The following is a 13,686-nucleotide window of genomic DNA, read 5'->3' as shown; positions in this document are numbered from 1 at the left end:
TTTCTGCTAATGCAACGATTACTGGAGCTGTCAAGAGTATTTTATAGGTTGCAACAATATTGGGATAAATTTCTGATAAATTATGTCAAAATATACTTTTCAGTACATCTAGAGCTGATGACTCTTGTTTTCTCTAGAAAAAGATGTAACTCTTGGCACAAATTTCCTGTAAGTCTGAATTTAATTTCAAATGTAAATTTGTATAATGACGTTTCATTATTTCCCTTGAAGCTTTTCATAACTTGTGGAGGTTGGACAAGAAACTTTCTAATTTGTGTATATTTCAAAATGTCTGTTATGCATTCTATTGCTATATCTTCAATGATAAGAAAAAATTAATTTAAAAATTGTTTACCCCATTTATACTTGGTTTATCCAGTGCTCCATATGATAATAGTGTTATTTTTCATCAAACATGGTACTCTTAGAATTTAATTTCTATTTCTAAGCCTGTGGATATTTGTCTTGTAAGACTGAGCAGTTTTTTAAACTGAAGATTCTATAATATACTGCTGAAATTTACTACATAAGCACCAACAGTTCCTGTCCTGGCATTTCTGCTGCTGCTACTGCTATAGCTGCTGTCACTACCATCATTCCGTACCAAGGTCCCAGGCTGGTCCTACTCCCCTGCTTCCCTTCACCTCTGGACTGTCCCAGTCACTGGCACACATATAGGGCCAACAGCTTTGGGTATGCTGTTTGCTGAGCCTGAAGCTGCTCATGTGCAGGCTGCTGCTGGACCCCTACAACATACCCACATACCAGTATATTGCCTCTGTTATTTGCATGCTCCGTTGTCCTATTGAATTTAACTTACAAAACACAACATGTTATTTTATTTTATTATTTTACTTTAAGTTCCGGGATACATGTGCAGAATGTGCTGGTTTGTCACATAGGTATACATGTGCCATGTGGTTTGCTGCACCTTTAAACCCGTTGTCTAGGTTTTAAGCCACTCATGCTTTAGGTATTTGTCCTAATGCTCTCCCTCCCTTTGTCCCCACCCCCCAACAGGCCCTGGAGTGTGTTGTTCCCCTCTCTCTGTCCATGACAAAACACAACATGTTTTGAGAATTTGAAGAGGATAAACCTATAAGACTAAGAATGCACAGTCAAAAATAGAAAGAGTCAGAAGATTCTGATGCCACAGAAGCCAAGAGAAGAGATAATTTCAAGAAGGAGAAAGTAATCAATGGAATCAAGCAATGTCAAGAGGTCAAGTAATATCAGGAAGGACTAAAAAAATTTTGTTGGCTTAACAACATAGAAGTCACAGGATCTTAGGTCTTAGTGATCTTAGAAATGTCTTAGTGATTTAGAAATGAGTTGTTTCATAGAGAAATGCAGGCTGCAACCAATCAAAAGCAGCTTGAGGTATAAGCAGGGAGTTGAAAAATGGACTCTTACAATCCTTCTTATGTCCTGGCCTGATGATCAGTAGATATGGTCCCTCTTAGATGACCCTCAAAATGGCCTTGGAAGCATGCAGAGGGGGGATATCTGATTCTTTGCAGATGTTGCTTCTCCTTCCTCTTTATCCCTGTTTATCATGGCTTAACGATAACAACTACCATGCATTGGGAATGTACTTTGTGTTAGTTAGGCTGGTGCTGAGAATTTCGTATATGCTTATCTCTAATTCTGTATGCTGCGCTTATCTTTTGCCAAATGAAGAAGTAGACTCAGCCTGTGTGATCATTAAAGTTCATACAGCTATTATCAGACCTGACATTCAAACTTGATCCTAAGTCCCTGTTCCTGCCACTATCATAGTGCTGCCTTTTCTTTTGAGCCACACTTTCTTTTCTGTGAAATGCAAAGAGGAGTCTCCAGGGAGGAAGGCCAGGTAGTCTGTGACTTTTTTTTTAAGACAGGGTTTCATTCTGTTGCCCAGGCTGGTCGACCCCCTGATCGCAGGTGATCCCACCACCTTAGCCTCCCAGTGGCTGGGACTATAGGTGATCACACCACCATGCCCAGTCAAGTTTTAAATATTTTGCAGAAATGGGGTTTTGCCATGTGGCCAAGGCTGGTCTCAAACTCCTGAGCTCAAGTGATCCGCCCACCTCAGGCTCCCAAAATTCTGGGATTACAGGTGTGAGACACTGTGTCTGGCCATAGTCTGTGATATTTTGTTGTCTCTTATTTATTAATCACAATACCTTTTATATTTGGACATCTCAGATCAAATAAACTTCACTTGATATTACTTGACTCTGTGTCCCTATCCAAATCTCATGTTGAATTGTAATCCTCAGTGTTGGAGGAGGGACTTGGTGGGAGGTGACTGGATCATGGGACTGGACTTCCACGTTGCTGTTCTTGTGAGTTATTTAAAAGTGCATAGCACTTCTCCCTTCGCTCTCTCTCTCTTACTCCAACATGTGAAGATGTGTCTGCTTCCCCTTCACCTTCCATCATGATTGTAAGTTTCCTGAGGCCTCCTCAGCCATGATTCTGATATAGCGTGCGGAACTGTGAGTTGACTAAACCCCTTTTCTTCATAAATTACCCAGTCTCAGGTAGTTTTTTATAGCAATATGAGAATGGACTACTATATTTCTCAATACATTCTACTGCAATTTGCTGAAGCCTATGGGACTTTGAACACAAATTCTTTCACACAACTTAGTCAACAAAAGTTGATAATATGAAAAAGTTTCATCCAACCTATCAAAACTACATTAGTTAAATCCATCATAAACAGATATCTTGCTCTGACTAATACCTCGTTCCCCTTCTTGATGAGAATGTTGTTTAATTTTCATATAATTGTGAATTTGCCAAATTTTCTTCTAAATAATGTGTATTCTGTTACTGTTTATTATTGTAGTCAATAAATGTGTGTTAGGTCCAGTTGGTTTATAATATTGTTCAAGTTCCATATTGCTGATATTCTGTCTAGTTTTTCTGTCCATTATTATAAGCAGGATATTCATTCAACCATTACTGTTGAATTGCCTATTTGCTTCAATTTTGCCAGTCTTCATGTATTTGGGACTCTGTTTTTAGGTACATATATGTTTATAATTGATAATTTTATCATTAGAAAATATATTTCTTTATTTCAAGTAATTTTTTTTTCTTAAAATCTATTCCATCTAGGCCAGGCATAGTGGCACACCCCTGTAATCCCAGCACTTTGGGAGGCCGAGGTGGGTGGATCATGAGGTCAGGAGATCAAGACCATCCTGGCTAACATGGTGAAACCCCATCTCTACTAAAAATACAAAACAAAACAAAACAAAACAAAACAAAACAAAACTAGCCAGGAGTGGTGGCAGGTGCCTGTAGTCCCAACTACTCAGGAGGCTGAGGCAGGAGAATGGCATGAACCTGGGAGGCAGAGCCTGCAGTGAGCCAAGATCATGCCACTGCACTCCAGCCTGGGCAACAGAGTAAGACTCTGTCTCAAAAAAAAGAAAAAAATTGATTCCATCTAATGTTAGTACAGTTACTCCAGGTCTCTTTGATTACAATTTGCATGACATGTATTTTTACATCTTTTTGCTCTCAATCTATTTGTGTCTTTGAATCTAAACTGTCTCTTATAGATAGCTTATAGTTAGATCACTTTTAAAAATCCATTCTGCCATTCTTATCTTGTATTAGGAGTGGTTAATCCATTTAAATGTAACTATTTATAAAGTAAGATTTATAATTCCTATTTGTTTTATGTATGCCATCTTTTTATTTCTTTATTCCTTCATTACTGTCTTGTTTTGTGTTAATCAATATTTTCTAGTATATCATTTTAATTATTTTGTAATTTCTTCTGCTGTCTTTTTTTTGGAGTTATTTTCTTAGCAGTTGCCTTAGGGATTAAAATGAATATTTTAATTTATAACCATCAGGTTTGGATTAGTATCAACTTAGTTTTAGTAGTTCACAACATCTTTGCTTCTATAGAGCTCTATTCCCTTTTTTGTGTTGTCATTTTAATTTAAATTCCATTATTATATATTAAGGGTCACCAATACAGATTTATAATTATTGCAGTTGTCTTTTAAGTTAGGAGGAGAAAACAAGTTACACACAAAAAATACATTTATCCTGTTTTTCTATGTAGTTGCCTGTAGAGATGTTCTTTATTTTTTCATGTGGATTTGAGTTACTGTCTAGTGTCTTCTTATTTAATTCTGACAGGATTCCTTTTAGTATTTTTTGCAGAGTAGCTTTGCTAGTAACAAATTATCTCAGTTTTTGTTTATCTGGGAATGTCATAATTTTTTATTTACTTTTGAAGATTATCTTGCTTGTTATAGAATTTTTGGTTGACAATATTTTTTCTTTGAATGTCGTAACACTACCTTCTGAGCTTCATGGCTTTTATGGAGAAGTCAGCTGTTAATCTTATTGAGTATCCCTTGCATATAATGAGTTAGTTATTTCTTTTGATGCCTTCAAGATTTTCTCTTTGTGTTTGTTTCTTTTTCTTTTTTGAGACAGAGTCTCACTGTTGGGAGCAAGCCCCCCCAAAATCTGGTCATAAACCAGCCCCAAGACTGGCCATAAACAAAATCCTTGCAACTCTGTAACATGTTCATAATGGCCCTAACACCCGTGCTGGAAGGTTGTGGGTTTATGGGAATGAGAGCAAAGAACACCTGGGCCACCCAGGGTGGAAAACCGCATAAAGGTGTTCTTAAGCCCTGAACAATAGCTTGAGTGATCTGTGCCTCAAGGGCGTGCTCTTGCTGCAGTTAACTAGCCCAACCTATTCCTTTAACTTGGCCCATCCCTTCATTTCCCATAAGGGATACTTTTAGTTAATTTAATATCTATAGAAACAGTGCTAATGACGGGTTTGCTGTTAATAAATATGTGGATAAATCTCTGTTTGGGGCTCTCAGCTCTGAAGGCTGTGAGACTCCTGATTTCCCACTTCACGCCTCTATATTTCTGTGTGTGTGTCTTTAATTCCTCTAGTGCCACTGGGTTAGGGTCTCCCCGACCGAGCTGGTTTCAGCAAGTGGCGTCCATTCATGGGGGCTCGAATCCAGGTCGAAGGGTCGCTGGAGTGACGGTTGGAATGGAAAACTAGCTGGAGGACACCGAAGTACTCTTAAAGTAATCCCCGTGGTGAGTAAGAAGGGGAGCTCAGAGGCATCAGTGTAACAATGGGACAGGTATGGGGTCTGGTTTGTTTCATCTTGGAACTTTTTCACACTGATTATGAAGAGGAACAAGAGTATAGGGAAGTAACAGAAGAGGTTACAGAGCATGTTCATTTGCCAGCTAAAGTGAAAGCGGCAAAGGAAGGAGAGGTTCATCCCTACCCTTCTGCACCCCCTCATTATTATTTTGAAGAAAATGACCCCCCAGATCTTTCTTTTCTGGAGGACACTGGGTGAAAATAGTTGCCTCAATGACTTCTCAAGTAGCACCTTGAGCGACTGCTCTTAGTTCTATTCAGGCAGGAATTCAGCAAGCTAGACAAGAGGGTGATTTAGAGACTTGGCAGTTCCCTGTTAGAATACATCCCCTAGATCAACAGGGAAATATTTTCTCGTTGTGTTTGTTTCTTTTTTTTCTTTCTTTCTTTTTTTTTTTTTTTTGAGACAAAGTCTCACTCTGTTGCCCAGGCTGGAGTGTGGTGGTGTGATCTTGGCTCGCTGCAATGACTGCCTCCCAGGTTCAAGTGATTTTTGTGCCTCTGCTTCCTGATTAGCTGGGATTACAGGTGTGTACAACCACACCTGGCTCATTTTTGTATTTTTAGTAGAGATGGGATTTCATCATATTGGCAAGACTGGTCTCAACTCCTGACATCAAGTGATCTACCTGCCTCCACCTCCCAAAGTGCTAGGATTACAAGCATGAGCCACTACACCCAGCCTGTCTTTGGTTCTTGACAGTTATTTTGTGTCTAGGTATTGGTCTCTTTGCGTTTATTCTACCTAGAAGTAATTGAACTTCTTGAATATGTACCTTAACATTTTTCACAAATTTGGGAAGCTTTTGACCATGATTTTTTCAAATATTTTTTTCTGCCCTTCTTGTTTTAGGACTCTAATTATGCATATGTTGATATGCTTGATAGTGTCCCACAGATCTCTAAGGCCGTATTCATTATTATCTTTTCTTCTTGTTTCTTGTACAGAATAATCTCAATCAAACTGTCTTCAAATTAACTGATTCTTTCATCTGCCTGCTCAAATCTGCTGTTGAGCCTCTAGTAAAATTTTCATTTTAGTCATTGCACCTTTCAACTTCAAAATTTGTTTGCTCTTTTAAAAAGAGTATTTATCTCTCTACTAATATTCTCTTTGCTGAGATGGCTTTCTTTTGCTGTTTTTAGTTATTTGAAAATACTTAAAATAGTTGACATAAAGTCTTTGTTAGTCAGTCTAACTTATAGACTTTCTGAGAAACAGTTACTTTTGATAGGTTTTTTATCCCTGTGTAAGGGCCATACATTTTTGTTCCTTTGCATATCTCATAACTTTTTTTGTTGAAAGTTGGTCGTTTTAAATAATGTCAACTCTTAAAATCAGATTCTTCCTCCTCCCAAGAGTTTGTTGTCATTGCTGTTTGTTGTTGTTATTATTGTTCTGAACTGATTTTGTACAATTTGTATTCTTTGTTGTATGTGACCACTAAAGTTTTTGCTCAATTTGTTTAGTTATCAACTAATGATTGGACAAAGATTTCTTTAAATGCCTGTAACTAATATGCCTCCCAGACTTTAATGATGGGCTCTGTGTATATGTTGAGGTACGCCTTTAATACCCAGTCGGGGAGTTGACAACTGCCTTACCCTTTGCTTTGCATTTTGAGCCTCAAAGTTAGCCAGAGGTGAAAGCTTAGGGCCTTTTCAGGTCTTTCCTAAGCATACCCACAGCCACGAGGTCATGCTCATAGCTGAACATATGCATGTAGCTTTCTAGATTTTTAACGATATGTGAAACTTTTGAAGCCCCTATTGACATCTCATTCCCTGGATTCTCCTTTTAAGCTTTTTATTAAGCCTGTTGTTCACTCTGTTACCTAGGCAGCTGTGATGTTAAACAATTGCCTCTAACTGTTTTCAACAAATGTCCTGGGAGTGGGTACTTTTCACACAGAGTAAGTGCTGAATCTGATCAAATAAAGACAGCTTTGCAGGTGAGGTCTTTGGGAGAACCACCAGACAGGTTAAATAATTACTGTTCTCTGAAACTGAGACTTTGAAAGACTAGTTTTCATTAAGATTTTGGAGCATTGGTTTTCAAGGCTACTACAAAGCTGGAGATGGGGGAGATGAGAATAGGCCACATTAAAATATCACAAAACTTGCTGTTCCTACCAAGATTCCAGCTCCCCAATTGCTGTAAGTCCTTGATTAATTTCCAGAATTCTTAAAAATTGATTCAAAAATTTTAGACAGATTTCTTGGTGCTCTTATGAAGGAAAGATATTTTGGAGGCTCCCACTCCTCTGTTTTGCAGATGTCACTTTCCTTTATTTGTTTATATTCTTATTTATAGGTTATTCTAATGTTACTGGTAATTAAATACACTGTATTATCTATATATGCATATATTATAAGACTATAGTTAAGATCATTTTATTTCTTATTACTCTTTTAGGTATTGCCATAAGTAAACCTTTGTTCAGAGTGCAAACTAAGCTACCTTATACTGCATTTATTATTACATCCACCTACCCAGTCAGCCAGCCATGAAGCAAAGATCCATTGAGCATCTACCATGGTCAGGTCTATATGCTATAATTCCAGACACTGGTAGTGAAAAATATTTGGAAAGTGAAGAATTCTTAAGTATTTTAAAGAAAAACCAAATATTTAAATTTTTTGGCTCACATATCTCTGAAAAATCTAATGTCACCTTTAGAGTAAGGGATTTGAGAGCTAAACATTTAAGACAGTATGTAAAGTAAAAAAGTAGAAAATGTTCCTAATTAGTATGTCCTAAGAGAAAGATTAGAAAATGGTCAAATATAGGCCCTTGGGTTTATGAGCTCAAAGTCTATGAAACCAGTCTATTAATGAATAAAATATCTTTTCCTGATTAAATATTATATTTAATTAAAATATTTTATTTTTTAAAAAATTTACTGATGGTATAACCAAGGAAATGAGATTCTAGGTTGAATTCTTTTCTGAAGTCTGAGAAATTCATGTCAATTAAATTAGTTTGTTTCCCTTCTTCTTTCCATAGAAAAGTAAGGAAAATAAATGATGAATTATAAACTAATCCCTCCTCAAACTCCAAATTGACAGCAGTAGTGTTAATAATAGTCAATTTCATGTCAAGAGGAAAGCTTAATATAATTGAAATGGAAATGAGTGTTTAAAATGTACAAACCTTTTCATATGTTTTAAGCAAATTATTTATTTTAGTATGAATGTTTGTGCTCTTTGTGGGGAACACACTGTTTGTTTTGAATGCCATTTTTTTCCGTAGGATAATTAGTGTTCATCTGAACTTATTGAATTAACATTTTTTATATCTAAATGAGATCAATGAACATTTTTATTTCTTCTCTTTCTTTTGGGCTCAGTTAACCTTTAACATATTATTATTTAATATTGAAAAAAATACCCAACTTTGCCAAGTAAGCAAGGGATTTTGTTGCATAAACAATACAGTTTTTCTGCTTACCTGATATAGCCAGACATGTTTTTCAATATTAAATAATATATTAAGAGAGAGACTGAGGAGAGAAATGACAACTTGACATAAATGATATAAATGTGCCAGATTCTTGGCTGCACACTCTAATCTATAGGTACATTATTTGAGGTAGCAAGTCAAATGTTCTTGCCTGTGAGAGTGGGAGGATTCTGAATTCATATAATAGCAAGGAGTTCAGTGTCACTGAAGTTATCACTGCAAATGGAAGAGTAGAGAAATAAGGCTTTTTAGGTGTCTAAACAAGGAGTTCAGATTTTTATTGTCTAGGAGATGAAGAACTATTGGTGGATTTTTGAGCAGTGATGGAACAGGGTCCTTTGCAGGGAAATAACATTCTTGGAACTCTGGAGATAAATTTGATCAGGCAAGACCTGCCTTTAGAGGTCTTAATCTTATGCCAATTTTTTTTGGGAAGATGCTCACAGGGTCACTCTGCAAAACTTTTCCAGCCAGATCCCCAAATTAAAGTTATTCCAATGAGAATATAGAGAATAGTCTAGGTCAGTTACATAAACCAGTTTGGACTTTGAAAAATGAAATGTCCTATTTTTATACATTGCTAATAAAAACAACAAGCTTATGACTGCTTTCTAAAAATTCTAGGTAACATCGAAACTTCTGTGTTGTTTTAATTTCTAGTATATTAACAGTTTTTGTTTTTAGAATAGTTCAAAGAAAGGGGCACCATTTCATTTTGTATTTTCCATCTGTAAAGTAATAAAGAACTGTCTACATTTCATATAGACTTTGATTTCATCTTTATGCAACTCCCATGAGCAGGTATTATTATCCTTACTTTAAAACTAAAGAAGCTGATTCCCAGGTTAAGCAACTTGGCTTTCATTACAGAAAGAGCTGGAATTTGAACCCAAGTCTCTCCAACATCAAAATCCTTTCTTTCTAATATATCACCCTTCTCCTTGACAGCACTTGTATAGGTGGAATGTTGTTCTTCCTCTGTACACCTTCTTTACAGAGCATTTTCTTCATGTTATCTAAAGGTATGGTACAAATTAAAAACCTGTGAATCTCTGCATTAGGATAATTCAGCTTACCTAATTGTTTAGGTCACGTAGCCCCTTGTTTCCTCCGTAATAATAGAATAAAGAAGAGCCAGAGGAGCTCTGCTTTCCAATGACTTACATCACTCTGCAGACAATTGGCAGCCAGGAGACGGGCAGCTGCCACACTCTTCAGATTTCTCTCTATTTAAAGTTCAAAGAGACGCTGGATAACAAAAGAAAGAGGTAAGCGTGGCCTGACCTAGCCACCCACCAACAGGAATAATGGCTGAAAAAGGTAAGATTTAAGGCATTGGATTCTCTTGGCAAAATAAAAAAGGCTTCTTGACTTTGGTTTAGTTATGTTTCTTGGTGTTTCCCAGTTACTCTAAAAAATGTGGCTTCTATGCTAAATGACCATTAACCATATATGTTAGTGTGGCTGCAAAAATGCATTAATTATGTAATTTGTGGATCAGACCTATAGGTTATGAAAATTTTAAAATGACCAACAAAGCAAAAGAGCTTAATTTTGTTTATGCTTATTTTGAAAGGTGAGTTAAAAATCAGCTCTGATTTCAATTCTGAGCCAGAATTGAAGACAGTTAAGTTCTGTGTCAGATCTGCTAGTAAATGGCTATGTGAGTTTGGAGAAGTCCCTATACCTCTCTAAGTCTGTTTTCTGACAGTAAAATGAGAATACTGGGCTCAGTCGTCTGTTCCACATCTAACATTTTTGTTCCACGTCTAACTTTTTTCTTGTTTTTAAACATTTTTTGTATTTATATTTTATAGTTATATAAAATAATTGATTCCAATTTGTCAAAATAGGTTGAATATATACTATATCTAAGAAATAGCTTTTAAATATTTACAGGGATTTTTGCTTTGAATCTTGACAATGACCTTCTGAAATATGCATATCATCATCGTGCCCATTTTATAGATAAGAAAACTGAGACACAGCAGTTTAGTAAGTTGTTCATGATCACTAAAGAGTGGTGGCACCAGGTGTTTAACCTGGACCGTCTTTTCCAGAGTGCAATGTCTTCAAGAACAGTTCCAGCTGTAACTACTTTGACATGCTCAAAACTGGACAAGAGAGAAGCATTTTACAATTACACTTCATATTTAAAAAGATGTTTTGTTCTTATTTGTGCTAGTAATGTAAGTGACATATGCAAAGTATGTTGTGTTCTTACATATTTCTGTTTCCAAACAATTCCACAGGTGTTAGTAAAGTTGAAAATATTAGTGCTAAAAAAACACTAATGGAATGTATACTTTGAGTGTTAAAATGCACAGTTAGTGCAACTGTTACTATTTTACAAGGAAAATAAATAATGAGATACTGACTTTCAAGGCTTTGTGATATGTAAATTTTATTAAAATACGCACATATAAAATATAAATGCACAATTAAAGGGTTAATATTAATTTTCAAGTTCTTTGAAATTGAGAAAAATACAAAGCCACATACATAGACAGTTCAAAAAAATTACTGCTATGTACTTCCATTGTGGTGGTACCTTAATTCATAAAAAGGCTTTCGTCCAAATGAGAGTAAAGGACATCTCATGTTGTTTGCTTTATCCTTAAGCAATACCACATGTCAAGTAAAGAGAACAGTTTTCCATTTAGTGCTTAATGCCTTATACAAGGTCACAGTGAGATGGAGAAACAAGAAAAGCACGTTGAATTTTGTCAGTTAAGAGAGACTCTAGCATTCTTGGAAAAATAGAAGTATTAAAATTCATTTCAACTTCAGAAAGTTTGCTTTTATAAGAGCGTCTTCTAATTTTAAATGTGTCTCATCTCCTGATGATTTTATTTTAATAGCATTTTTAAAAATTTCACGTTTTAAAGTGATGGAAATTGTAATAGGAGTATAATTGCTAAGAATATGTATTCTCTCTTTTAACTAATGGCATAAGATCTAACTGTGTTTTGCAGTTAAGAATATATCTGAGTCCTTAACACAGGGACATTAATTCTATAGAATGTTTTTCTGTGATCTTTCTAAATCTTTTTGTGTGATGCATGTGTGGATTTCTGTGTGTGTGCATGTGTATGTTTGCTTGAAAGAACAAGAATTAAATGCAGTGAATACTTGTAAAAAGGTACTTGTATAAATTGCTTTTTACAGGTAAGAGTACAAATAGGAGGCACAGGAGGAATCATGTATAACAAACGCCATTTATATGTGTGTTGGATTATTACTGCCCATTGATTCAGGTTCAGTGCTGGTTGTTATAATGAATAATTTTTAAACAATAGAAATTCTTTTCTGTAGTCAAGAATGGTTATATAATGTATGATACTTTCCTTTTCCCTGTGATATTTAAAATTACATTCGGCTATGGAGGCCAAGAACAGTGCTCAACACCTTTCCCTGTGTTATAATTATTTACTTCAGTGGAAATTGTCTCAGAGTTGTATTAGATTGTTTTTTATTTAAATAGCTGCTGTATGTATTATTGCACAAATGCATGGATGTGTTCTGTATACACTAAACACACACGGTGGTTAGAGTTTACAAAGCTTTGCACATATGTTATGTCATTTGACCTGCAAAACTATTCCAGGAAGTAGATAGCACAAGTTTCATTACTGATATTTTACCAATAGGAAAGTTCAAGCTCAGAATTGCCCAAGGTCACATAACAGTAAAAGATCCGTGGTTTAATTCAAAATACCCAGGATTTATGACAGTCTCATGTATTCTCTGTAGAAAAGAAAAAATAATTATGTATGGGTATAACTAGAGAGTGTATGCTTTTTTTCTTAATCTTACCAGATTCCTTTTATGCTCTTGACTCAGAAAATTCAATACTAAAAAGACCAATATAATCCGTTTTCTACTGTTTATTTTAAAGCAGGATCTACATTTTCACACCTTCTGGTTCCTATTCTTCTCCTGATTGGCTGGATTGTGGGCTGCATTATAATGATTTATGTTGTCTTCTCTTAGAAAGGTAAGGGTTTTAATAATTGAATGTTTATTTATAGTCTAAATTACTCCAGAAATAATTTTTTCTATTTTACTAATGGAATGTTTTGTCATTCAGGCAAGAAGATATCACACTGACATCATTTAGAAGAATTAAGAAAACTATGAACATGACTGATTATTAAATGTCTCATGTTAAACAATGAAATGTTTGACATCACTTTACAAACTTGGATTATAAACTGTACTTTGGTGTGCCTAAGAATTTCTTCAGGACAATAAGAAATTATGAGTGAATTTATATTCTGAGTGAGAAAAATGTTTAGCTATGATGAAAAATGCATGTCATTAAAAAAGTTTGATAAATTAAATCACATTACAAAAAATTCTCCCCCCTACCCTCTGGAAAAAACTATAGAGAAAGTTGGCTAAGGCTGTGCACGGTGGTTCATGCCTGTAATCCCAGCACTTTGTGAGGATCCCTTGAGCCCAGGAATTGAAGACCTGCCTAAGCGAGAGAGACAGACTCCATCTCTACGAAAAAAAATATATATATATATATATATATATGGGCCAGAGATAAAAACAGACAATTCATAGAACATATACTGTAAAAGTACACTTACTTAACCTCTTGTTCGCAAAAAGAGAAATGTAATTAAAACTACACTGAGGAATCATCGCTCACTTATCAGATGGGAAAAAAAATAAAGATGTTTGACAACATATGTGTTGGTAAGGCTGTGTGCAATTAGGCATTCTCATACATTGTCTTTGGGAATTCAAAATGCTATATTTTGGAGGATGTTTGGCGGTACATATCTATCAAAATTATATACGTATTTAATTTTTGACTCAGCGATCCGTCTTCTAGGATTATGGCAATTTCCACAGGTATATGAGCAAAAATAGAAAATGACTTATATACAAAGCTATTTATTCTGGCATACTCTGTTTAGCAAAAACCTGGAAATAAGCCAAATATCTTTTAAGAGGGGATTAACTGAACAAACTGTGGTATGTCTACATAATGTAGTACTTATGCAGCTGTAAAAAGGAATGAAAAGGATTTTTAGATACTGGTATGATG

The 13,686-nt window shown here is 35.4% G+C and overlaps 1 protein-coding gene across 1 annotated transcript; it reads left to right on the top strand.

The window, feature by feature from the left end:
* Positions 1 to 9,881: 9,881 nt before the first annotated feature.
* Positions 9,882 to 13,324, top strand: STRIT1 (small transmembrane regulator of ion transport 1). The gene is made up of 3 exons (XM_045386745.3): positions 9,882 to 9,944; positions 12,523 to 12,621; positions 12,715 to 13,324. The coding sequence occupies exons 1-2, from the start codon at positions 9,932 to 9,934 to the stop codon at positions 12,615 to 12,617; spliced, it is 108 nt and encodes a 35-aa protein (XP_045242680.1). The 5' UTR covers positions 9,882 to 9,931; the 3' UTR covers positions 12,618 to 12,621; positions 12,715 to 13,324.
* Positions 13,325 to 13,686: the final 362 nt, after the last annotated feature.

Source organism: Macaca fascicularis, chromosome 2 (genome assembly GCF_037993035.2).
Source record: "Macaca fascicularis isolate 582-1 chromosome 2, T2T-MFA8v1.1".
NCBI classification, from domain to species: Eukaryota; Metazoa; Chordata; class Mammalia; order Primates; family Cercopithecidae; genus Macaca; species Macaca fascicularis.
This window is presented reverse-complemented; position numbering and strand designations above follow the sequence as displayed.